Source organism: Mustelus asterias, chromosome 17 (genome assembly GCF_964213995.1).
Source record: "Mustelus asterias chromosome 17, sMusAst1.hap1.1, whole genome shotgun sequence".
NCBI classification, from domain to species: Eukaryota; Metazoa; Chordata; class Chondrichthyes; order Carcharhiniformes; family Triakidae; genus Mustelus; species Mustelus asterias.
Window position 1 is genome coordinate 54,692,421 of NC_135817.1, and position 27,299 is coordinate 54,719,719.

The following is a 27,299-nucleotide window of genomic DNA, read 5'->3' on the forward strand; positions in this document are numbered from 1 at the left end:
CCTCAAGATATCTCCGCTCCTCTAATTCTGGCTCCTAGTGCATTTAACCTGGTGTTGTGAGACTTCCTAGTGCATCGCCAGTTTTAATCATGGCACCATTGGTGGCCATGTTTAGTTTCCTAGGCCCCGTGCTCTGCAATACCCTTCCTACGCCTCTCTACCTTGCTTTCCTCCTTTAAGATGTTCCATAGAACCTAACACATTGATCAAGCTTTTGGTCATCTGAAACTTGTCCTTACATAGCTTGATGTCAAGCTTTATTTTGTAATTCTCCTGTGAAGTTCCTTGGTATGCTTTTATGTTAAAGGCTATCTAGTTGTACCATTTTCCTCCTCAATATCATCTCTTCATACCTCTTCTCTTTCCATCCCTATTCTTCCTGCATTCATCAGAATAAAGACGGTGTTGGATGCAAGTTGTACAAGTCTACTGAAGTCGGCGATATTTTAAAATAAAATGAGTGTTCAAGACATGCGATCATATTTGCTTCGCAAACAGCTCAAAGTTCAATGTAATCAATGTCTCACAAAGATCAGCTGCTGAGATGTATTAATTTTTAAAAAATTAAACATACATTCTTTTCATTTTGTTCAGAAACAAAGGTTTGCAGTTTATAAATTTTCTGTTTTCTGCTTTTAGATAACTTCCCCTTCAGGTGAGAAGGTGGAACACTGCAGGTGAGTAATGCACAAATCGCAGACTTTAGCCTGGCATTGGGCTAACAATCCTTTTTTGGAGAGCCTTTTCTTTTGGAGAGCCTTTTCTCTTCCCTCTCTCTGAGCTGACGTTGAATATTATATCATGAAAAGTGCAATCGACGGGTTGTTAAACAAGTTGTTTAAAAATTGTACCGATTGGTAATTCACAACTTCCAGCTGTGTATAACTTTGTTTTTGGGCCATGTGCCATGCTGCTCGGCTCCTTAATTAGATTTCCAACATGTATGTGTTTCTGTAAAAAGAATATAACCTGCCATTTGCTACAGGGGACAGACATGTGGACTGATGTTGGGAGTGTACAAGAACCATACACACAAAACTGTATTTTCCTTCCGTTGAGATCACTGGGCTTCAAGTTTGGCATACAGTTGATTGCAGTAAATTTCCTAGGATCTGTCAAGTTTTGAGCAAGCTTCCAACAGGATAACTGTCTGCACCCTGTGTACTTATCACTCTGTTTTTGATGGGGAGGTGGTATGTTAAGGGCAGTAGGACTGGGTTACTGCATATGTTTATTAATTGTAGCAGTTTAAAGGTTCAGGCGGTCTCATTCAAAGGAAAATAAAAATTGTCTTGGTGTAATGTAGGTTCATAATTGGTGATGCTGCAACCCTTAAACTCTCCTGCCCCCTTTGTGTTGGAGTTGTTCTCCAGCCCTTGGGTATTCTGTTGAATACAGGAGCTCTTTATGTCTGTCTGCAGGGTTGATGATGGAGAAAATGAGGTTAGTCTTTACTCTCATTATTACTTAATTTTTACCAAATTTTTAATTTGGGAAGAGTTTCTTTCAATTTTTGGTAGAAAATGTAAATCAGACAAAAACATTAAAGTTAATGCAATGTGTTCCCACCCAATATATTCTGTCCTGTGACGGCACTAAAAGAGGGAAGTCCTGCTTTCCATCTATTAAAAGGGACTTTTCTTTTACTGATATGAAAATTCTACAATGTTGCTCTTTATATGCCTACATCTAGATCCAGGTTATCACCCTCTTCCATTTACATCTTTCCACAATGCTGTTTTCCTCACGACTCCTTTGTGATAAGTGCTTTTATCACTGGCCTCTGCTTTCTAAGACTTGATGCAATTAGCAGTTTGACCGCAGATAACTTTGTTGCTGTTGATACTCAAGAGGTTCTATCACAAACCGCTGATTATATATTTTTAAAGCTGTCATTTCTCTCAGCAACTGATCAATCAGCTTCCTTTAGCCATTGTGCTGAGGATAGATCTATGATTGAATAATATGGCTAACGGAACAGGATTTATGTAGCAGTGGCAGATCGATACACAAGATGTCGCATTACAGTATATTGCTTCTAAGTGTTGGCTGTTGCTCACTGGGTAGCCCCAGCATCTGAGTCAGGATGTTGGTTCAAGTCCCACCCCAGAGCCTTGGACACAAAATATGCTGATACTCCAGTGCAGTATCAGGAGAGAGCTGCACTGTTAACACTTCTTAAACCCCAGTTTACCCTCTGAAGTAGACAGAAAAAATCCCATGGCACTATTTTGAAGATGAACAGTGCAGTTTTTCCCCAGTGTCCTGATCTGTATCTATCCCTCAATCAAAAATTGGTCATTATCGCAACATTTTTTTAGGTGCTTGCTGTGCGCCTGTCGGATGGCATGTTTCCTACACCACAAGAGACCTAATTTACTGTAAAGTGCTTTGGAATGTCCTGAGCTTGTGAAAGGCAAGATTTAAATGCAAGTCTTTCTTGAATCTAGCAAGTGAGGCAGTGATTGTGGAACTCCTCCTCCATTCCCCTGAAGCCGAGTACTATTTGAGGCTCAGAGTAAAATACACTCGTTCAACCAAGCTGTAGGTCACCCCTTCCAAACTGGCTATCTTTTGGTTATGATGCGGAGATGCCGGCGTTGGACTGGGGTAAACACAGTAAGAGTTTTAACAACACCAGGTTAAAGTCCAACAGGTTTATTTGGTAGCAAATGCCATTAGCTTTCGGAGCGCTGCTCCTTCGTCAGATGGAGTGGATATCTGCTCTCAAACAGGGCATACAGAGACACAAAATCAAGTTAGATTTTGTGTCTCTGTATGCCCTGTTTGAGAGCAGATAAACCTGTTGGACTTTAACTTGGTGTTGTTAAAACTCTTACTATCTTTTGGTTCGCATCTTTTTTATTCTTTATTCCTAAGTATAATGTTTTTGCGATGTTTGCCTATATTAGAACTGCTAAATAAATGCATCGTGTTAAAATCCCTGTATCTTGGTGGGAAGTCAAGGGCTTTCTAGCTATGTTGTATGAACCAATATCAGTACTTAGTGTTAATTTCTGACTTTTGAAATCTTACTGCAGGTGGATTGTAAATGTCATGTTAAGCAATGCAAGTATAAAAAACCAATTTGACAACAATCAACTAGAGAAGCTAAATGTCACAGGAAGGACATTAGTGAACTGGATGCATTTTTACAACAATCGACAATGGTTTTATGATCATCATTAGACTTTTAATTCCAGATTTTTATTGAATTCAGATTTCATCATCTGAACGGTGGGATTCGAACCCGGGTCCCCAAAGCATTACCTTGGGCCTCTGGATTACTAGTCCAATGACAATAGCAATACACCACTGCCAGCATCAGTAGCAATGATTTGGCAGATTTTCAACAAATGGGGATGCACGGAAACAAGATTGCTTCAGAACATGGAGCAGCACTGCATGATTCCAGGATTGCAGTGGCGATTGACAACCCATAATAGCTGTGAGGGAAAGTTTCTTTCATGGCATTAATCCTTCACAAAATTTAGATAGAAGAGACAATAATCATTCACTTACTGGTCAAGGAATCCCTGGTTTTTGAATGTATTAATGTGCATATTTATTCGCCATTAGAATTCCAAAAGGGAAAAATTATCTCCAGTTGGAAGTCCACATCTGGGTTCTAACCAATGACATTGCTGCTGAGAGGGGGCATCTAGTGGAATACTATTTCCAAAATATTTGCTCCTTCCAACATGTCAAGGATTCAACAAAGTTTTCCATTTGGAGGTTATAACTTTCATTTACTTGTTGAGTAAATTATTTATCAAAGTTACCTTGTTGGCTGGGTGGCGCAGTGGTTAGTGCCGCAGCCTCACAGCTCCAAGAACATGGGTTTGATTCCAACCTCGGGTATTTTGTCCGTGTGGATTTTGCATGTTCTCCCTGTGTACATGTGGGATTTCACCAGGTTCTCCAGTTTCCTTCCACAATCCAAAAATATGCAGGTTAGGTGGATCATTAAATTGTTTATTTTATTAATGTCACAAGTAGGCTTACATTAACACTGCAATGAAGTTACCGTGAAAATTCCCTAGTTGCCACACTCCGGCGCTTGTTTGGGTACACTGAGGGAGAATTCAGCATGGCCAATGCACCTAACCAGCACGTCTTTCAGACTGTGGGAGGAAACTGGAACAACCGGAGGAAACCCACGCAGACATGGGGAAAACGTGTGGACTCCACACAGACAGCGACCCAAGACGGGAATCGAATCCGGGTCCATGGCGCTGTGAGGCTGCAGTGCTAGCCACTGTGCCACCATGCTTGCATGGAAAGTGAAGTGACTTTGTTGGATATGAATTATTAGCCGTCGCTCAGTGATGGGTTAAACTTCATATCCTACTATAGCCCTAGCATGTATCCTATGCATTTAATCACTCATACTGAAGGTTTGGACTGTGCCATGGTTGAGTGATTAATATTGTCGTCTTTCCTGCTGTCACCCTGGCTGCCTAACACACTAACCCTCCTGATATTCCCGTCTTAAGAACTAATCGTACCACGTCGATGTCAAGCCTGGATTGACTCCAGTGTGGTGCCCATTGATCTCCTGAATGGAGGTATCTGTTCTCTGAGAAAATGGGGGAGGGCAGAAGAATGAAACAAAAACATTTTTCATTCTGATGTAGGAATTTGATATTTTTGGAATTGCTGCATAAAGGTTAAGAAATAAATGAAGGGATCCAACAAATCTGCATGATAACTTTGTGTTTTATAAAAAAAACTTGCATTTATCTAGCCACTTTCAAATTCATCAAAGAATTTACAGCCAAAGAAGTAGTTTTTGAAGTATAGTCACTGTAGTAAGACCCGTTGGAGACCGTATTTGCGCACAGTAAACAATTGTCTCTCTCAACATTTGGAACAGTTTCAGAAATCGTGACATAATGATTCTGTAAGAATTGGTTATTTGTCAAATTATGGTAAATTTGAATAGAAAATGTCGAACAGTCATCAAATCTTCGCGTGTGGGAGCTCTGTGGCAGGTAAACACATTTGAACAAAATCATGACTTTTTAATCAGCTAGTCTATGATTTTACCACACAAGGTGTGCAGTGAAAATCTTTCCCCTACCGAGTTTAGGCAGTGAATATCTGATCCATCCAGACCCACAGGGTTTGATCTCTCATTGTGTGCAAGCAGGTCTCAGTCGAGACTGCAGTAGACCATATGACCTGTGCCAGAGAATAGGGTGAATAGCTAACTGAAACCTAGTTGCAAATCCATAATTAAGGAACCATTTAAAAGGTCGTTTACGGATATGATTGATCCCCTGGCAACCCCACAAACCACTGAATTGACAATGGCAAACTATGCGCCCGGATATCCAGATTGCCATCGAGCTCATGTCCACTGAGGCATGTAGTTGAATATGTTCTCCAGTTAATAGAGAACAGATTACTTTGGCAGACACACTTCTGAGGAATCTGGAGCAGAACCAACAGAAAGTCTGGTACAAATGCAGTGCAAAAAGCTACCCACACAGTCAGACTCCAGAGTGCTAGAGTTACTGCCAGTGTGGTGAAATGAGTTCCAGACACCTTAGTGGGAAAGTGCAATGATGGAAATTAGGTGATCATATTACTATCCTGGCAATATAAGCAGCAGGTGTATCATGTGAACATGTTGGAACTTTCTATTAACCAAGATAAGTTGATTTAGCATATCATAGAATCGCTGCAGTGTAGAAGGAAGTCATTTAGCCCATCGAGCCTGCACCGACAACAATCCCACTCAGGCCCTAACCTACTTAACCCCACATATAGTTCCCCTGACACCCAGGGGCAATTTAACTGAAGCGGGGAGAATGTGCAAACTCCACACAGTCACCCAAGGCTGGAATCGAACCCGGGTCCCTGGCGCTGTGAGGCAGCAGTGCTAACCACAGTGCCACCATACTGCCCATAAAAGCATTATTTGATTGTTGGCATGACTCTGATTCGAACCAACATTGCTACCATCACGACGCAGAGTACCAACCACGATATGATCATGGCGCCACGCAGCCAGCTGCTGATGTAGCCTTTCAGCCTAGAGGAAGTTCAGGATAATGGTACAATTGATTTTGGTGACCCAAAGTAAGAGGAAGATTGCTTTGGCTGCCAAGTTATCGGCTACTCAGGGACAGCAGACTGTGGAACTTTAGCCTTGGTTTTCAGCCGTGGGTGCCAATCTGTCAGTATGTAGTCTGCCAGTCCTGCACTAGATATGAAAGTGCATAAAGAAGAGAATGTGGCGAATAAGAAATTAGGTTTTGGGTGAATTATCAAAGACATAATGACATGACAGTAGCTAATATATATCCCATGCTTCATATGGAACTAATTTTTGTGTAATTAAGAGATGATAAGCAGTTGACCATGCTTGATCTGAGCAGAGTCATGCCACATCTTTGCCACAAACTGCATTCCCAGCTCCATCTTCTTCCTTGGCACTAACCAGACCATCGCAACCTTGACCCTGAGCTGAGCCTGGATCCCCAAATTCATTTCCTTCTTAAAGACACCTACTTCCATCTCTGTGACATTGTCAATCTCCATCCCGCTCTATCTGATCTGCTGAAATCCACATTCATGGCTTTTGTTACCTTCAGACTTCACAATATTCATTTTTTTCTGGCCAGCCTCTGTAACTCATTACAAAGAACAAAGAAAATTACAGCACAGGAACAGGCCCTTCGGCCCTCCAAGCCTGCACCGACAATGCTGCCCGACTGAACAACAGCCCCCTACCCTTCCGGGGACCATAGCCCTCTATTCCCATCCTATTCATGTATTTGTCAAGATGCCCCTTAAAAGTCACTATCATATCTGCTTCCACTACCTCCCCCGGCAGCGAGTTCCAGGTTACACTTTGAGATCAATGTGCTGTTCCTACTCTAGCCTCGGGTGCATCCCCGATTTTGGTCGCTGCAGCATTCCTGATCGTTATGTCAGCTGCCTAGGCCCGAAGCCAGAGATAGATTTACAAGTAATGGGGCCCTGCACTCACCACCTTTTCCTGGACCCCTCGTAATGAAGGATAGCATTCGATTAGTCTTCTTGATTACACGCTGTACTGCATGCTAACTTTTTGTGACACATGCACAACACTTGTACCTCAGAATTCTGCAATCATTTTCTGTTTAAGTAGCATATTGCTTTTTCGCTCTTCCTGCCAAAGTGAACAATTCCACATTTCCCCACATTATATTCCAGCTACCAGATTTTTGCCCACTCACTCAAGCTATCTATATCCATCTGCAAACTCCTTGGCCGGGATTCTCCAGCCATTCACACTGGTGGGATTCTCCGGTCCCACCGGCTGTGCGCCCCCACCCACAAGTTTCCCACCGGCTTGGGGTGACGTCACTGGGAATTCCCATTGACAGCGGCGGGACCAGAGAATCCCGCCGCTGGCAAACAACGCGCCACCTCCCATCGGCGGGAAACACGCGGGTGGGAGGTCGGAGAATCTTGACCCTTGTGCCTTCTACACAACATATCTTCCTAGCTATCTTTGAATCGTCTGTAAATTTACCCACCATGTCTTCACTCCCCTCAGCTTTAATACAGGATTCCAGTCATCACATGCTGCCATTCAGACAAAGATCATGCATATTCTCTGTTTTCTGCCAGCCAACCATTCTTCAATCCAGATGCACATCATCAGCTTCTATTTTCTGCAATAATCTTTGATGTGGCACCTTATCAAATACTTTCTGGAACTCTACAAGAACAGTACTTCTACGGGCTCCCTTTATCCATAGCACGTTACTCCTTCAAAGAACTCTAAAGTTTATTTATTAGTCACAAGTAAGACTTACATTAATACTGCAATGAAGTTACTGTGAAATTCCTCTAGTCGCCACACTCCGGCGCCTGTTTGGGTCAATGCACCTAACCTAATAATAATTGGTAATAATTTGGTTAAACATGATTTCCCTTTCATAAAACAATCCTGACTCTTCCCGAGGACCTTGAGTGCCTCTAAGTGCCCAGCTATAAGCTCTTTAATGATTGACTTACCTCTAAGCAGTAAACTGTATCATTGATATTCAAGTTTATAAATGAAAAGATGATTTTTCTGCTTCTAAATCCACAATCATGCACACATACACACACACTCTATGGGGAAGCACTCCTACCTAAGGAGACTTCCGTTTTTGTGATTCTGTAGCTGATGGTTTGTGTGAGAGCAGCTTGTGTTCATTTATCATTTGGTGGGTGTTTAACCTTTTTTCCCTTCATGTGAAGATGCACCTTGTCTCAACTTGGCATCTGTCCAATGAGGCAGTGAAGAGCAAATTCTCCCTGTGATGAGGACTGAGACTCCAACCTTTGTCTCATCTCTACAGAGCACAGGACATTAGATGAGTTTACTCTATTGCGCCAGACTTAATAGCACGGAATGTTTCTTAAATGTCAGTTAAATTTGCTGCTAAATCACATTCAAATATTGCATAAGAGTCAATGCATTTGTCACAGTGAATTTAAATGTTTTTATAAATCCAGTGGTGAACACACTCTGTTATATTAGGGAAGTTAGCTGGACTGTTGGAATTTTTTTATTGAAAGCTGGCATTGAATCTGTGGTGCACAGTCAAATTTCTTCATTAATTCAGTGAGTTGGCAAGTGGTTATTTGTGGGGGTGTATTATTAAAGTTTGAACTTTACTGACTATAGGAAACTACTTTGGGGACCAGTGAGATGGCTTGTTGTAAGAAGAGAATTGTAATAGGGTTTATTATAATTACATTTGACTGTGTCCAAAACAAAACGAACTGTGTTTCAGTTTTATGCCATTAAATATTCTTTAGCCCTGGATCAACATTTGCCCTTCACTCTTTCAACTCCGGCCCCTTTTGTGCGTCTCCTTCCTCTATTGCTTGATCAGTGTGTAGAAGCTTCAGCCATCTCAGTCGCGCTCTATGGAACCCTCGCCCTAAATGGCTCCATTTTGCTATTTGCTCTCCTGAAGCCAACTGTTCCTATTTGCTTCTGGCCACCATCCCAAGCCCTTTAACCATTGGGTAGGATTTACTGCGCAACCCGCCACGTGTTTCACAGCAGCGGGAGGTGGCCACCATTGGCCGGTGGCGGTATCTTATAGTTCCACTGTTGTCAATGGGTTTGCCGCCGGGAAACCAGAGGCGAGGGTGCGCTAATGGCGGGACCGGAAGATCCCGCCATCGTGAACAGCCGGAAAGCTCCAGCCGTTATTTACCATGTCTGGTTATTTCTGCCTCAATAAAGCACTCACTTTCATAGAATCTGCAAAGGAGGCCATTCAACCCATCATGTCTGTGCCATCTCTTTGGTATAGTTCATGTATATAATGGCCGGAATTCTCCAGCCGTTCGCACCCCATCGCCCCTGCTGGAGAGGACGGAGAATTTAACGCTCAGCCAAATCTCTGTTCATTGCAGCAGGAGGGGAGAATCCTGTTGGCATGAACGGCCAGAGAATTCCACCCTATATATTTTAAAATATGTTTTCCTCACATCATCTCTGCTTCTTTTGACAATTAGTTTAAATCTGTGCCCTCTTGTTAATGACCCAACTGCCACTGAAAAAAGTTTCTCATTATTGAGTCTGTTCATGATTTTTAACACTTCCAGTCAAATCTTCTCTGCTCTTAAGGAAAACAATCCCAACATGCTCTTGGAATTGTGTTAGCGACTTCAGTACTTGGCCACTTATAGCAGAGGGCATTACTGCAATTTGAAGGTGCAACAAGAAATTACTCTAGTTTATGTATTTGCTCTGGAATTTGATGTGAGTGCGTCTGCTGCATAGACATCTTCCACTGTATCAGAGTATGTTAAATGAGATGTCCTACTGAGAGATGTTCCTCATGTCATACTCAAACAGTGGCACTGAAACTCTTGACTATTCTTGGGTTGCTCAGCCAGCTTAGTAAAATTCTCCTGGCTTGAATGGTCTACATATGGCACATGGCTGTAAAACTGCTGTTGCTTTATTTTTTTAAACTTTTTTTTTAATGTCTTTGCAAGCAGGCTCGAAGGAGCTGTGTGAGCCCGTTTTTAACCTGATGAAATTCTGGCATTCCAGAAACACATTAGTACTCCATTAGCATTTATTTGGTGTGAAATGAAAAGGCTGTACAAATGTTACTATTAATATTGTAGGAACTTCATTGTACTGGAACATTAAATTGCATAATTTGATTCAAATTTTGAAAACGCACCATCCCAAAACAAGAAGGCAGTTTCTTTGACAGGTGTACATCTGAATGTTTCTGCGCCGATTTCTTTTGCCTGAGACATCAGTCCGTCATTTTGCACTGCAGGGATTCTATGGTTCAGCATTTAACCTTTTCCACCACGTACAGTAATGCTCCTGGGATGCATTACTGTAAAGAAATGCAAATTGATTTTTTACCTCAGTCTTGTGACTTGTTAACGGATAAAATGTTGAAAGGGAAAGCTAGAGCGTAATTCAGAACGTGTGATCTAGCACTTCACTCTTTCGATTAGTCCAACACTCGGACCTCACCAACTAAACGTTTTGTGAATGCAGTTCCTAAGGATAATTGGAATGCTGAGTGCACTTGCTCCAGTACTTGTTTGTCAGGACTAAACTGATACGTATTTATAAACAGTCCCACTTTGATGAGGTGTGGAAAAGTCTTAAGATTTTATATGGTCCTGTTAAAGTACCATAGAACCCAGCTTTCCATTTGGGCCCTTCCTCCACCTCTTGCTTGCATGTATTCACACACAAGCAGTTCACTGAGAAATCCTAAAACCAACAGCCGAGCTTCAAATTAAAACCTCAGCACCTTCCCTGCAGCAAATGTTTCCAAATAGTGGCTGAGCTAATCTCACTTAAATGTCTCCTTGCACCATTCTTCTAAAGCTAAAATTTCCTGAGAGAGCCAATCCATAGTCTTAGTTTTTTAGGACAAGTAGTTTGATCTGAGATGGGATTTTTCAGTTTCCAATTGTCTGCTCGTTGTTTTGCGTTAAACCGCAACATTCCATAAAGACGCTGTGCCTTCAGGCAAGTCTTTTTCATCACCTACAGATCTCGGGGAAGGAGGAACCTTTGACCCTCTGCTATTACTTTTGCAACAGTGCAATGCATGAAATTGTTTCTTCTTTGAATAAAATGTGCTAGGTTTAAAGCTAAAATTCAGAGCCGATGTTGATGTGTGCAGTCTCCAGTGTGGCACGAAGGTGTATGAGCAGAACAGCCCCAGATTTCAATTAGCTGACCTCTGCTGCAGTGATTGACCTCGGGTCCTTGGGCCAGCGTTCTAGCTCTTTCTTGCTACTTGTTGACACCACCTGGGACCTGGGTTTTGAGTGAGGACCAGAGTGGGCTTGGCTGCTAAGTACGTACCCTGTCATCAAGTAGCCCGAAAATACTCCATGCCTGGACTCACTCGTGAGAAATGGTCAATTGGGTGACTTCTAATGGGATAGCCAGTATCCTTCCAACTATATATCAGTGCGTGTCAGTGTTATTTGAGGGGGAAAGAGTAAATTGAGAACGTAATGTATCATGCAAAAATAAACTATATGTGGATCATTATACAATCATTGCACGGATCTACATAAGAACATAAGAAATAGGAGCAGGAGCAGGCCATCTAGCCCCTCGAGCCTGCCCTGCCATTCAATAAGATCATGGCTGATCTGAAGTGGATCCGTTCCACTTACCCGCCTGATCCCTATAACCCCTAATTCCCTTACCGATCAGGAATCCATCTATCCGTAATTTAAACATATTCAACGAGGTAGCCTCCACCACTTCAGTGGGCAGAGAATTCCAGAGATTCACCACCCTCTGAGAGAAGAAGTTCCTCCTCAACTCTGTCCTAAACTGACCCCCCTTTATTTTGAGGCTGTGCCCTCTAGTTCTAGCTTCCTTTCTAAGTGGAAAGAATCTCTCCACCTCTACCCTATCCAGCCCCTTCATTATGTTATAGGTCTCTATAAGATCCCCCCTCAGCCTTCTAAATTCCAATTTGATCTGCATCAAATGATGATCTGCATCATTTGATCTGCATCATTATACAATCAGTGCACTGATCTGGATTATTATACAATCAGTGCACGGATCCAGATCATTATACAATCGCTCTACAGGTTTGTTCAAAGTGCTGATATAATCCTGGGGACAGTCTATTGTATACTCTTAAGACTCCTTGTTTAGTAAGTTGTACATTATAAGGCAAGCTATATTTCTTTTCAATTGCAGGTTGCTGACCGAGTCTTCTCTGGAATCCAGCCAACCGGAGTCCCTCACCTAGGAAACTATCTCGGAGCTATAGAGAGCTGGGTGAGGCTGCAAGATGCATACAGCTCCATTCTATATAGCATTGTGGACCTGCACTCCATCACTGTTCCTCAGGACGCTGGCGCACTCAGGCAAAACATTCTCGACATGACAGCCAGTCTCTTGGCATGCGGTATTAACCCTGAGCAATCAGTCCTCTTTCAACAATCCAAGGTCAGTTCCAGCTAACTTCTAAATCTTTTTATTTCTCGCTCCCCCCTTAACTTTGGCAGAGCTGTAGACCTCCTGAAGATTATTGAACATTTTGCATTCCACATGTACAAATAACACATTCATCCAAAGAAAATACTTGACTTAACTGGGCTTTAAGATCCAAACAGACTCGGCAGCACTGAACCAGCTTTTTGTAGTTGGACACACAGGTGGTTGTTACAATGTGTCTTGAATTGGGAAAATAACTTCATGCCATTAATTGGATGTTTTTATAGGGAGTGCTGCAAAATCTTGTGGCTAAATTTTTTTTCCTTTTTCTGCTTCAGAGCATTTTATTACTTAAATCTGCTTTCTCCTGATCCTGATCATGCTCACTCTGGTCTTGATTGAGGCCTTATGCTGTGGCACTTGAAGCCTCAGCTTTCCGGTATAGGATTGTTTCAAAGTAGTATTTAAAGTAGTGAAGTAATATTTATTACAATACAAAGCTGGGGAGCTCCACTGTAATGGTAAATTGTAATTTTTTGCAGTCGTGTTTCAGTTCATTCTTATCATTGTGAAAATTCACTCAGTGCATGTTATTTTAGTCGAGAACCACGTTTACCGTGTTCTAAAATATTGGATTCAAGATCATCTGAAATGTTTTGAGGTATTGTTTTTCCAAAGCAAGTTTTGTTTTTATGTTATGCTACAGTGATGATAATGCCATTTATTGAAGGTCATGGGGAGGTGATTAGACTTCCCTTTTTGGGGAGAGTCATTGCCTGGTGCTTGCATAACATGAATGTTACTTGCTACTGATCAGCCCAAGAGTGAATGTTGCCCAGGTCTCAGACTGTTTCACTGTCTAGGGTTCCACTCTTTTGTCCATGTTTGATCCAAGGCTGTAATGAGGTCAGGAGTGAAGTGGCCCTGGCAGAACCCAAACTGTGCCTCAATGAGCAGGGTACGTGTCACTTTTTAGCACTGTTGATGCCTTCCTCCATCACATTGCTGATGAGTGAGGCGAGGGTAATGGGCTGATAATTGGCTGGATTGGATTTGTTTTGCTTTTTGTGAACAGGACACACATACTGAACAGTTTCACACTTTGTTGAGTAGATGCCAGTGTTGTTGTAACTGAACTAAATCCACTTGGCTAGAGATGTGGCTCATTCTGGATGTCTTCCATACTCCAGCTGCAATTTTTGTCACAAGCTATAGCCTTTGTTAATGGTATCAGTTGAGGTTAAGTACATACAGCGGAGGGTGTTGATTAGATGGTTACTCACCAATATATAAAGTGACACTTCCTGATACAGAAGTAGAGTGAAGTCAGGTGATATATACTTATAATGTTTCACCCTGTGAATAAATCTCTTCCAAGAAAAGACTGGCTCTGGTTTCTTCTTTTACCCACTGGCTGTCCAGAGTATAACAGCCTTTGCTGTATCCAGTTTACTCAGCCGTTTCTTAATATCACGTTCAAGTGAATCGAATTGGTTGAAGACTGGCTTCTGTGATTATGGGGCTCAATACTCGTTACTGAGAATATGTAACCGTGAGTGAGAGACTGGGAAAATATAATTGTCCTAATCTACATTGCTCAATTTCTAGTAAGAGCCTAGGGGTGTGGGAATATATTGACCCAACTCGATGTCTGTGCAAGCCATTTTCCCTATCCACTCGCTATCTATCAGAGGAACCCACCTCCCCACTACAATGAAATGCCAGATTAATAAATTTCATCCTTTGTTTAAAAAAAAAGAGGCCAAAAGGGCAGCACAGTGGCAGAGTGGTTAGTACTGCTCCCTCACTGCGCCAGGGACCCGGGTTTGACTCCTGGCAAGGGTCACTGTCTGTGTGGAGTTTGCACATTCTCCCCGTGTCTGTGTGGGTTTCCTCTGGGTGCCCTGGTTTCCTCCCACAGTCCAAAGATGTGTGGGTTAGGTGGTTTGGCCATGCTAAATTGCCCCTTAGTGTCAGGGGGACTAGCTAAGGTAAATATCCGGGGTTATGGGGATAGGCCCTGGGTGGGATTGTTGTCGATGCAGACTCAGTGGGCCGAATGGCCTCCTTCTGTACTGTAGGGATTCTATTCTATGAATATGGATTATCCACCTGGCTGAAGATAATTGTAAATGCATCAGCATTGTTTTTTGCACTCCTGAGTTGGACTTGGGTGTCAAGGAGTTTCCGTTAGTTGTTTAGTTGTCCACCACCATTCGTTCATGACTGGACTTGGCAGGACTGCTGAACCTTTATCTGGTCCATTGGTTGTGAGATTGTTTAGCTCTGTCTACAGCCTGTTTCTTCTCCCACTAAGCATGTTTCACCTGGTTGGCATCTCATTTTCAGGTTTGCCTGGCACTTCACCTGATATGCTCTTCTACGTTCCTGATTGAACCAGGGTTGATCCCCTAGCTTCATGATGATAGCAGAGTGAAGGACCTGCCAGGCCATGAGGTGAAGGATCGTGGTGTTATGCAGCTTATGTTGCCCAGTTTTGGAGCAGCTAGATCCATTCTGAACCTATCTCATTTAGCGCAGTGATAGCGTGCACAACATGATGGAGGGGTGGCCTCAAGATGGAACTTTGGCTCCACAACATTGTGCAGTTGTCTCTCCTACTGGTGCTGTCATGGGCAGATGAATCTGCAGCAGGTAGATTGTGATGATGAGTTTGTTTTGCATAGGCCAGTGTAACAGATATGTTCTGAAGGGCTGTTGAGCTACAGCTGGTGATAGACATTGAAGTGCCCCATCCAGAGTACATTCCACCGAGAACAGCTCTGCCTACCTGTCTCCCACTCATGACATGCTTGCTTGCATGAGGACCTGACTCGTTAATTAGTTACCAAGTGCAGTTAGTATCATTAGCAGAAGAGAGCAGGATCCAGGGATGTCATTAAGATTTGTGTGGTGGTAGGAACGTGGAAGATTGATGGGTTGAAATTTTCCATATAGGTTTTGAGGGGAGTGATTGTCCAATTTTTGTTGCTGTATTCATGTTGCAACAGTTAGACAACTGTATAAAAACTATATGGGTCAGGAACCTCGGTGTTGTTTGTTGAATAAATCTAAGATTAGCAACTAATTCAGAATAACTAAAAGAAATACTGCTTTAACCTGTTAAACTTCAGGTTACAAAAGCAACCAGTTGATCTGTATGTTTTGTGAAGAGAGGGAATCAGATTAATCACTCCTTACAAAAATACAGCCTTCTGCCAAAGTATAGTGGATACTGCGTGAAAGATGTGTAAAATCAAGGTTGCAATACCAAGCCATTGTTTAATTCCTTTGCATTAATAATGCAAAATCATCTTTCCAATTTGTTAGTATTTTGTTTCTCAAAATTAGCTATCCTCTCAGTCTTCGAGATATAAAGGCCAACATTTCATTAACCTTTTAAATTATTTTTTGCACCTGCCCATGACATTTTGATGATCTCAGTACCTAGAACCCTGTGCCTCTTTGGATCCCTGCTGTTTCTAGCTTTTATCATTTGGAAAGTACACTTGTCTGTCCTATCTGTCTGTCTGTCCTATCTGTCTGTCTGTCCTATCTGTCTGTCTGTCCTATCTGTCCTATCTGTCTGTCTGTCCTAACTGTCTGTCTGTCCTATCTGTCTGTCTGTCCTATCTGTCTGTCCTATCTGTCTGTCTGTCCTATCTGTCTGTCTGTCCTATCTGTCTGTCTGTCCTATCTGTCTGTCTGTCCTATCTGTCTGTCTGTCCTATCTGTCTGTCTGTCCTATCTGTCTGTCTGTCCTGTCCTATCTGTCTGTCCTGTCCTGTCTGTCTGTCCTGTCCTATCTGTCTGTCTGTCCTGTCCTATCTGTCTGTCTGTCCTGTCCTATCTGTCTGTCTGTCCTGTCCTATCTGTCTGTCTGTCCTGTCCTATCTGTCTGTCTGTCCTGTCCTGTCCTGTCCTATCTGTCTGTCTGTCCTGTCCTATCTGTCTGTCTGTCCTGTCCTATCTGTCTGTCTGTCCTATCTATCTGTCTGTCTGTCTGTCCTGTCCTATCTGTCTGTCTGTCCTGTCCTATCTGTCTGTCCTGTCCTGTCCTATCTGTCTGTCCTGTCCTGTCCTGTCCTGTCCTATCTGTCTGTCCTGTCCTGTCCTATCTGTCTGTCCTGTCCTGTCCTATCTGTCTGTCCTGTTCTGTCTGTCTGTTCCATCTATCACTGTTTTTAAATTCCAAGTGGATGACCTCACATTTGCCACAGTTTTACCCATTCATTGAATGTATCAATATCTCTTTGTAATTTCCATCTCACATGTTTGTGTCATCGGCAAATTAGGATATGTGACTTTCTATTCCATCATCCCAAATATAATGGGGAATGGTTGAGGCCCCAACACATCCTTGTGGAAACCACGCGTCGCATCCTGCTAACTGGACCATCTGTGCATTATCGCTATACTCTGTCTTCTGCTGCTCGAACTACCTAATTAGATCGATAATTTTCCTCGAATTTGTTAGCTCCAACTTTAGCTAATAGTTTCTTAACCGGGACTTTTTTTTTTACATGCACGATAGAAACAACTTTAGGATCATCTCATTTTGTTCCATGAAACCCTTGAGAAATAAAAGATCTGAGGGATGGAAAACTGTTTTTTAGTGGTAAGAGTATGAGAGTTAACTATGAGGAGACATAAAAACTGATTGTAAATGTTTATAGCTGGGTAAATGGGAAGCAATTCGTGACAGTAAACCTGGGCCCATTAGAGGCAGAGATAGGTGAAATTATAATTATAACGAGGAATAAAGAAATGGCAGATACATCAACCAGATACGTTGTTTCTGTCTTCACAGTAAAAGTCTCAAAGAAGACATTCTGAGCACAATGTGAAATCAAGCATCTAGCGAGAATGAGGATATTTGAAAAACCAGTTTAAAAAAAAAATAATACTACAGAAATTCCTAGATTAGTGGTGACAAATCTCCTGGCCCCGATGACCTGCTTTCTTAGGAGCTGGATGGCAGAGAGCACAGACTCTTGTCTGGAGTTCTGTTCACTTTCAGAGGTCAGACAGCAACTGCTGGAGTTAAGTTCTAACAGACGTTATCACTGTACAGCTTGGGGACAGTCAAGTGACATACTTACTCGACGTTAGACACAGGATATATATTCCCAAGGTTGAAATCTAGGTGTTTAATTGGAGTTGATTCCTTTTATTTTTGGAGAGACGGGTATCGGGTGAACTAACTGCCGCTCTTTTTGTTGAACCCATGGTGTTTAGTATGCCAGTATTTTGGCCATTAGCACCATTATAGGAGATGATGTCTCAAGAACGTTTTTCCTTGATTCGAAGGCAGCTGGACCAGACTCTTCGTTGCCGTGGCGATTGTTATCTTGAAACTGCTACAAGGCATCAGGTGGTTGGCTGGACCACTTGTTAGTTCAGCAAATCTCCATTTTTGACAACACGGGGAGGGGAGAAAAATGACTTTATAAAATAGTTCAGTTGATGAATAAATATCACACCTTGACCATGACAAATGTAACATACCTTCGCGGGATAAGTACATGACAAAATATTAGATTTAGAACTTTTTGTGCCATTAATTGGACTAGCAGTGTGAGTGCCACCCAAAATCATATCGTGTGCTTCCATTGGCAAGCATGCCCCGTTTGGCACGCATGCTCTAATGGCTGGGAGCTTCCCAAACTCATTATACATTTCCTACTCCACCAACCTGTTTACATGTATTTTCTTACAGGTCTCTGAACATACAGAATTAGCTTGGATTCTATGTTGTCTGACGAGTATGCCACGATTACGTCATTTACCTCAGTGGAAGGTATTCTCTTTCTTGTTGAATCATTGATAGTAAAGTCTGTCGGAACTCATTACTTCGAACAGCAGCTGTTTTTCTGTGGCAATATAGGTAATGGTATTGGAAAATGTCAAGGGTAATTAAGGATGGGCAACACCAGTGCCGCCAATGTCCTGTGAAAGAAGAAAATAAGCTCAGATCGCAGTTGTACATATCCCGTCCCCATGCATTAAATTTAAACTTTCCTTCAAGTAAGTTAAATATTAGTGTTTCAGACTTAGTCGATGGCAATCAGGAACCTCAGAAACAGCATGGTGGCACAGTGGTTAGCACTGCTACCTCACAGCAGCAAGACCCGGGTTCGATTCCCAGCTTGGATCACTGAGCAGAGTTTGCAGGTTCTACTCGTGTTTGCATAGGTTTCCTCCTGGGTGCTCCGGTATCCTCCCACAGTCCTAAAGACGTGCTGGTTAGGTGAATTAGCCATGCTAAATTCTCCCTCAGTGTACCCGAACAGATGCCGGAGTGTGACGACTAGAGGATTTTCACAGTAACTTCATTGCAGCATTGATGTAAGCCTACTTGTGACACTAATAAATAAACTTTAAACTTGTTAAATTGTTTAGCAAGGAGACTAATTAATTAATTAGTGGAATTTAAGTAGCATTTATTTTATTGTTTCAAGAACCATTGGCCATGCTTCAACTTGACTTCTAGTACAAAAAGAAAGTTACAAAGTGACCAAACTCTGAACTGGTGCAACTCATTCTGTACTCTCACTCTATAAAGGCTAAACATGAGTATGGCAGTGTAAAGTGTGCAGTTACGTTTGTTAACTCTTAATGTGTCACCTTGGCTATGTGGCAAAACAAATGTCCCAGAGTCAAAAAGTCATTGGTTTAAGTTCAACTCGAAGACTTGAGCATCAAAGTTGACACTTCAATGTAGTTCTGAGAGTGCCATGTTACTGGGGGTGATTTTCTTCAGATGTCCTGTCTGTCTGTTCAAGGGAATGTAAAAGATCCCATAGCTTTAGTTGGAGTAAAACTGTGGCATTCACGGTGGCACAGTGGTTAGCACTGCTGCCTCACAGCGCCAGGAACCTGGGTTCAATTCCAGCCTCAGGTCACTGCCTGTGTGGAGTTTGTACATTCTCCCCGAGTCTGCATGGGTTTCCTCCGGGTGTTCTGGTTCCCTCCCACACACCAAAGATGTGCGGGTTCGGTTGATTGGCCATGATAAATTGACCCTTAGTGTCAGGGGGACTAGCAGGGTAAATACTTGGGGTTATGAGGGTAGAGCCTGGTTGAGATTGTTGTTGGTGCGGGCTTAGTGGGCCGAATGACCTCCTTCTGCACTGTAGGGATTCTATGATTCTAGTGTCCTTCCCAATATGTTTCCCTCAACCCAAACCAGCAAAAACAGATATTGTAGATGTTTGTCGGATCTTGCTGTGTATAACTTGGCTGTTGTGTTTCCCTAGACAACAATAATTACTCTTCAAAAGTCATTCATTGCTTGTAAAGCATTTTGGATATCCTGTGGATCTAAAGATGCTTTCTAAAATGTGTTCAATTTCTTTCATCTTACCCAAAGGGTGAAGCATCAGGTGTCCTTCTGTATTTTGATAATAAGCATTTTATTTATGTATGTTTTTGTTCAGAAGGAAGTAAAGGGCAGCTTCAGAACATGCCTGTAAGCAAGACTCCAGTTTCCTGAACAAAGTCTGCATTAGGAGTCCAGCCAGAGTAAAACTATTGAGAGCAGAAAACTGCTTTAAATTAAAAGCAAATTGCTGAATCCTTGTAATGATTAGTATTTTACTATCATTTTGCAGATGAAAAGCTCTGGCCAGAAGGACGAAGGAAGTTTGGGACTGTTCACTTATCCAGTCCTGCAGTCCGCAGATATTCTGTTATACAAGTAAGAGATATTATTTATCAGCTTACCAGTAGCTCTAATTAGATTTGCGGATTTGCTCATCGATCTATTGGCGAATACCTCATTTATATTGCCTAGATGGAACTTCAATCATTCTGTGCAGACGTTATCCCTGTGCACCTGAGGGTGGCAAGGGCACAGAATGTGCTCTGGGTGGGGGATGTCCATAACCAAGAGTGGCTCACTCGCGCTACTACAGACTGAGTTGGCAGTGTCCTCAAGGACATAACTGCTAGACTGGGTCTGCGTCAGTTGGTGAGAGAACCAATAAAAGGGACACAAATACTTAACCTCATCCTCACCAACCCGCCTGTTGCATAAGCATCTGTTGTAGGGAAAAATCCCTTACCAGCACAGAATAGAAGCCGAGTCGCAAATCAAGGTTCAAAGCGTGTCTTTATTGTACAATTTACTAGGATCCTAGGGAGACCCCCGTAGCCAGCTCAGAAACAGTGGCTTGGCCACGTTGATCTCAATTGGATTACATCAGCCCTGGATCTTTATAGGGCTCCAAGTTTGAGCGGGAACATTTGATTATGCATCTTTTTACAATATGTATAAAGTGGTCTGTCAGGTCGGGAAGTTCTCTGGGAGGCTTGTCAATTTGCATTTGTATGGTGTGTGTTCGTGTTAATGGGATTACTTGGTCCTGCCCCGGTGTCTAAATGCGTTTCCCATTATCATCTCTATGTGTCCCCTTATTTGAATTTGATCCTATTGTCCCGTGTCTGTGTTTCCTGCTTGTGAGATTGAGTGTTAATGTTATCCTGTCTTGTTGGATGTCTGGAGTACTTCATTCTAACCTTTTATTCTTATATCTTGGTTTATCAGATTTTTATGTCTGCCTTGGCCGAATTAGTAATGTTTCAGTGATAGCTTGGTTTTGATAACCCACTCTATGGCTCGTTTCATAGGGGTCTTGATCGTCCTTGACCAGTTTAAAATGCAGCTACAGGCTGTTGCTAGGCAGATTAGGGATCTCCCGCAGTTTCTGAAATTCGTGAGTCTCTCAGCTGTACAGGGGGGGACCCGATCGAATATCCATCCGGGGGTGCCCCTCTGCATTGTTGGCCCGTTATGAGTGGTGCCAATTAGTCCAATATGTAAATATGTTTGACGATGTAAAATATGGTTTTCTGTAAGATTTTCTCCTTCAGTCCCTCCTCTCGTCCAGGGGGTGCCATTCATGGCTGACCCCCCATGGACGACCTTCAGAGGAACAGTGATTTGTACAGCTGTTGTCCTTGTCGTTGCTCCTCTTCTTCTGTATCGTTGTTAAGTTCTTGCATCTGGATACTGGCAGTGGGTAGCATTCTTGATGTAATATTTGCACATATCACTTTAATACAGGTTAGGCCAAGGCAGACTGTGAACAGGATGGCTACTACTAGGATTAATCCCTTCATAATATATGCTCCCCAAACGGTGTTAAACAGCCATCCTAACCACCCATCAGTCCCTGTTAACCCCTGTTTAAAGTTATCCAATTGCTTTTGTATCCCGGACATGGCTGCTGTTATGTTTAGTGTCTCGTCGTGTACGTATGTGATGCATTTGTCCTTGATGATGGTGCATACCCCCCCTTGTCTGGCTAGCTGATAGTCCACCGCATATCTTGTTTGTTGTGTGTATAGTCTGAGTTCTGCGAGTTCTTGGTCAATTGCGCCTAATGCTTGTAGGGTGTTGTTTCCTAAAATGGTCAGTCCACATATGAAGAAGTTCCTATTACTGGCACTGATCACCCCTGCGGCGCCTCCCAGGGATAGTGTCCCCAGAAATCCATATCCTAAAGAAGACCCTAGTGTGACAGGGGCCTGCCAGTCGGAGCAAAATTCTGCGCTGATGGCCCTGGTCACTATGCGTTTCTGGACATGCCCCTCACTTGGGCATGGAACCGTGAGAGGTCTGATTGTCCCTACGGAAAAGAACCTTGGAGGCCTGTCTGTGGCCGTCATGTATACATTTTTAAATAAAAACACGTACCCGTCTTTAACCCGATAACATGCATTTCCCCGGGGTCGTTTGACCGCATGGCCCCATCTTGTGGGACCTCCCCTCCCCCTGGACTGTCCACTTGATTGTACTTCTTGGTGAGAATCAAATGGATATGTCCCTGAGGCTGAGCTTACGTGGGTGCCGTTGCACTTGCCACACATAAGCTGCCTACCCGCGGTGACTGCAATGCATTTCTGTTGCTTGCAGTCACAGGTGAAGTGTCCTTCCCGGACCCGGCACTCCTGGAGAGCACAATGTGCCTCAGCGCACGAATCATTTTTAGGGACAAAGGCATGCACGCACCCCCATCCCTCTCCCTTAAAACATTGTGGGTAGTTCCCATGTGTCTCCTCCGGTTGGGGTCCCGTCCCCCTTAGAATTCCCGGCTCAGTGAGCTCTACACACCTTCCTTGTATCCCTTGCTTAAAGTACCCAATATGTTCTTTGCAGGGTGCCCCCGATGTGTCAATAGTGAATAACTCTTGTGGGAGCCACCCTGGTGTTGCGATGAATAGGGAGTTTACTGATCGCGCTGAGGGGTAACAAGCGGTCCTATTCCCATAGATCTGGATGTGTGTTCTCAGGAATAGGTTTCCTTCCATGATTGGTGGTTCTGCTCCCCTAACCCTCGTATGCTGGAGTGTATTTACAATGGTCAGGGTTATTATCAGATATGTCCCTGTTCCCATATCGCTCTCTTTTTTTTTCAACAGTATTTTACAATTACAGTATATACAAAAAATAAACAGGCAATCAAATTAAAGGTAGTTGGTTCCGACGTCTTGATAGTGGATCTGGTCCTGGTTCCTGTGGAAGTTGAATGAGCAAAACGGTATTTTTTTAGTTTATTTGTCCTCATATAGTTTTAATTGGGTCCAGTGTTTCCAGACCCCCTGTCCTCTTATATCTATACAGGCACAGGTATCTCCGCTAATAATGACCTCGTAAGGTCCGTGCCATCTTGGGGCAAATCCTGGTTTTGCAGGAAGCACCTTTGTTAATACCCGGCTCCCGGCTTTTGGGACTTCTGGTAGTATTTCTGAGTCCCCCTCTGCGTCGACCTGTGCCTGATTAGAAATTACGGACCGGCGCATCCCCTTCAATTGGGTGCTAAGGTCTCGGATGTATTGTCGGATCCTATCTTTTATCGGACCCACATCTGTCCAGCCTGTAATAATGTTTTCGGGCAAGTGCATTGCTCGCCCGGTCATCAGCTCGTATGGAGTCAAGCCGGTAGTTCGATTTGTGGTCGCCCTAAGCCTCATCAGGACTGCAGGTAGGACTTCTGTCCAATTTCTACCTGAGGATTGCATTGCCTTTGCCATTGTTGTTTTTAGAGTCCGATTCATCCTCTCCACCATCCCGGAACTTTGTGGGTGATAGGGGATGTGAAATTTTTGTTTTATTCCTAATAGTTGGCAAATGTTTTTCAGAACCTTTCCTGTGAAGTGTGTTCCCTGGTCCGAATCAGCTTGAATTGGCATCCCCCACCGGGGAATGACTTCTGCTGCCAATATCTTGGCTACTGTTAGGGCTGTACAATTGGTTGTGGGGAATGCCTCCACCCACCTGGTGAATTGGTCTACTATTACCAGGCAGTATGTTTTCCCGTGAGAGGGGGGCAGTGGTCCGATGAAGTCCATTTGTATCTGTTCCCAGGGTCCCTTTGGTCTGGGTTGGTGTCCCATCTTTACCTTTATGGGCTTCCCGGGGTTGTGCTGGGCACATATAGTGCATCTGCGGCAGTATGTGGCCACATCTCGTCCCAATCCTTTCCACCACCACTCTCTCCCCAGGCTCTGTATCATTGCATCCCTGCCTGTATGGGGAAGCCCGTGGTGTAGTTCCAGTAATGTGTTCTGGATACATCCTGGTGCCAATACTCGGTTATCTTTTCTCCAAACCCCGTCAGTCCCTTTAACTGCGCCCAGCTCCTCCCACCTGTCTCGTTCTTGCTGTGTAATGTCCCCATGTAATTTCTGTATGTCAATCTCTTCCTGTTCTATCGTTATTGCTGCAAGGGGCATGCTTTTAATGTCACTGTTTTCTAGTGCTTGCCGTGCCGCTGCGTCTGCGGCTTGATTCCCTTTGAAGTGAATCCACCCCGGGGTGTCCCTCCCAGGTTCCCGCTGGTGGGCTTTTATTTTAATTACTGCGGCCTTTGTCGGTTGTTCACTAGCTGCTAGCAGTGCTCTTATCTGCTGTTGGTGTTTAATGGGGGTACCTCCTGTTGTGATGAATCCCCTTCTCCCCCATGCTGGCATGTAATCGTGGATCACACCAAATGCGTATTGGCTGTCTGTATACACATTGACTGTTTTTCCTGCTGCTAATCTTAGGGCTTGGGTGAGGGCAACTAATTCTGCTACCTGAGCGGACTGACCCCCGTCGATCCTTCCTGATTCTAGGGTTTCCAGGTTCTGGTCCACTACTGCCCACCCTGTCCTTGGGGATCCGGATACATATTTGCGGGACCCATCCACATAGACGGTCTTATCTGCTGTTGGAAGGGGTTCATCTCTAATCTTTCCTTCCTCGTCATTTTTGTCAGTTTCTCCACAGCTGTGTGCCTCCCCAATATCTAAAATCCCTTCCGCGGGATTTTCTCCCGTGTCCCTTACGATCGTGACTGACTTGTTAGGCGGTAGGAGTGTGGCCTCCCACCTTGCCCTCCTTATATTGGAGACTGTTTTAAGTTTGCCCGTGTTTAGCATCTCTACCAATGTATGTTTTGTGTGTAGTACAATATCTCCTGTCATGACAATGGGCTCACTTATCCCTACAGCCCATGCTGCACAGTCTAGGGCGGCTATGCACCTGGGCATCCCGGTGACTACTGGTCCCTCAGCCGTTGAATAATACCCTACGGGTCTCTTTCTATCTCCATGAGTCTGTGCCACTACGGCAGAATAGAAGCCGTCCCGGTTGTCGCAGAAGATGTGAAACTTTTTGCTTCCATCGGGCAATCCCAATCCAGGGGCTGAAACTAACCTTGCTTTCAGTTCTGCGTATGCTGTCTCTTGCTCTTGTCCCCACTCTATCCTTTCCAGGGCTGGCTTTCCTCCCTTTACTAATCTCTGAATTGGTTCCGCGATCCGTGCAAAGTCAGGGATAAAACTCCTGCTATAATTGAATAGTCCTAAAACTTTCCGGACCCCTCTTATTGTGACTGGTCGTGGCATTTCTTTAATCGCGGTTTTGCGATCTGCGGGCATGTTTTTAACTCCCTGGGAAATTAGGTGTCCTAAGTACAGGACCTGGGGTTTCGCAATTTGTGCCTTATGTGGGCTTATTTTCAGCCCGGCTTTTGCCAATTCTTTTAGTACTGCATACAGGGCTGCCTTGTGCCCTTGTTCTGTTTTGGACGCTATTAAGACATCGTCCACATATTGGAGAACTGTATTGTCCTCATGCAATTTCACCCTACTTAGGATGTCGCTCATCGTTCTGTGGAATATGGCAGGACTGTTATGAAATCCTTGTGGGAGACGGGTCCATGTGTACTGTTTTTCTCCCACAGTGAAAGCAAATTTGTCTTGGGATTCTGGGTCTAGTGGAAGGGACCAGAATCCATTTGCGATATCTAGTACCGTGAAAATTTTGTGGTCTTGTGCCAATCCGTTTAAAATAGTCGAGGGGTTTGCCACAATGGGGTGTAATTTAGGTGTTACCTTGTTCAAACCTGTGTAATCGATGGTGAGCCGGTAGCTCCCGTCAGGTTTGATGACTGGCCATGTGGGGGAATTGGTGGTACTGGTGGTTTCCCTGAGGATTCCTTTTTCTATTAAACCTTTGACTATTTCTACCACTGCCCCTTTCGCTTCCTTTTTGATAGGGTATTGTCTGTGGGGCTTGTGCTCTGGTCCTGGGACTTTTATCGGTTCTGTGTCGGTTAGTCCGGTATCTAATTTCGTCCTAGCCCAGGCTTCTGGAATAGAAGCACAGATGGCTCCGAACCCTTCTCGTTCCTGGTCCCAATCTCGGGCCACGACAGTGGCTACCCCAACCGTCCCCAGGTGGTTGGCTAGTGTCCCTTGCCTGGTCTTTCTACCGTCAGGTTGTGGCCAAATTAGTTTTCCTTTCCCACAATCTATCAGTACCTGGTATTCCCTCATTAGGTCATTTCCCATGATTGTGCCCTCATTATTTTGACAAACGTAAAATTGCATTGGAATGTACTTGTGGTTGATTTCTACTAGTGTGGTTTCACTAAGATAGGCGGGTATTCTCTCCCCTCCTACCCCGGTTATGTGTATTCTTTTGTTGGTCAGTGGCAGGGGTAGGTTTGTAACTGATATGGCTGCTCCCGTATCTACTAACATGTGGCACTCCCTACCCCCTACCACGGCATCTACGTATATTCTCTCCCCCTCTTTCCTGTTTTGGATGGGAGCTACGGGTTGTGAGATTTTGACCAATGTTGGCCGATAAGTGGAGTGGACGGACACCGGCTTTTGTCGGGATTCACAGTCTTCTGTGGGCGTGGCTACACTAACCCTCTCTCTTCTGCCATCTCCCTGGCTTAAGGTTTCTCCTAGTCACCCTGGTGGATTCCGGGAGTGTGGTGCCCCCGGGGTTGTTCCATAGTTGTCCTGGGGTCTCCCATGCTTCCCCCAACATGTTGCCTCAGTGTGCCCTGGTTTATGGCAGTGGTCACAGCGAGGCCCGCCATTCTCAGGTTTCCCTTTGACTGGTGCCCCCCTGCAGAATCTAGCCGTATGCCCTGGCTGGCCACATGTGTAGCAGCTGAACCCGGTTCTCCCCCTATCTCCGTTATGGGGGGTTACAACTCTCTCTCGTCTGGGCTTGGTTTGGGCAGCCTTCTCTTCTCTTATCCCGCTAGCCCACTCGACTAGCTCGTCATAGTCTTGGGATGCTATCACCCCCATCTTAAGGATCTCTTGGTGTGCCTCTGAGAGCCCGTCCTTAAATGCCTGAACAAAAGCCCTGTCCCTCCTATCCGCGTCGTCTCGTCCTGAACATTCCATATATACCCCGAATAATCTCTCTCCAAATTCCGATGCACTTTCCCCCCGTCCTTGTTTAGTGTTTGTGATCCTGCTCCAATTAGTGGGGGAATTCCCTAAGACCCGTTGGACTTCGGTCTTGAATAATGTAAAGGGTGCCTGC

The 27,299-nt window shown here is 43.9% G+C and overlaps 1 protein-coding gene across 6 annotated transcripts in view; it reads left to right on the forward strand.

The window, feature by feature from the left end:
- Positions 1–27,299, forward strand: part of wars2 (tryptophanyl tRNA synthetase 2, mitochondrial) — an 81,397-nt gene that overhangs the window by 41,196 nt on the left and 12,902 nt on the right. For 3 of the 6 annotated variants that reach the window (XR_013499913.1, XM_078232696.1, XM_078232699.1), the window contains exons 2-4: positions 12,218–12,469; positions 18,177–18,257; positions 20,071–20,156. Coding sequence is in view for 3 of the 6 variants with exons in the window: in XM_078232696.1 (XP_078088822.1) it covers positions 12,218–12,469; positions 18,177–18,257; positions 20,071–20,156 (419 nt within the window). In the remaining 3 variants the exon portion in view is untranslated. Of the gene's footprint in view, positions 1–639; positions 678–12,217; positions 12,470–18,176; positions 18,258–20,070; positions 20,157–27,299 lie in introns of all 6 variants that reach the window. The other 3 variants (XR_013499914.1, XM_078232698.1, XR_013499915.1) reach the window with 2 other exon arrangements.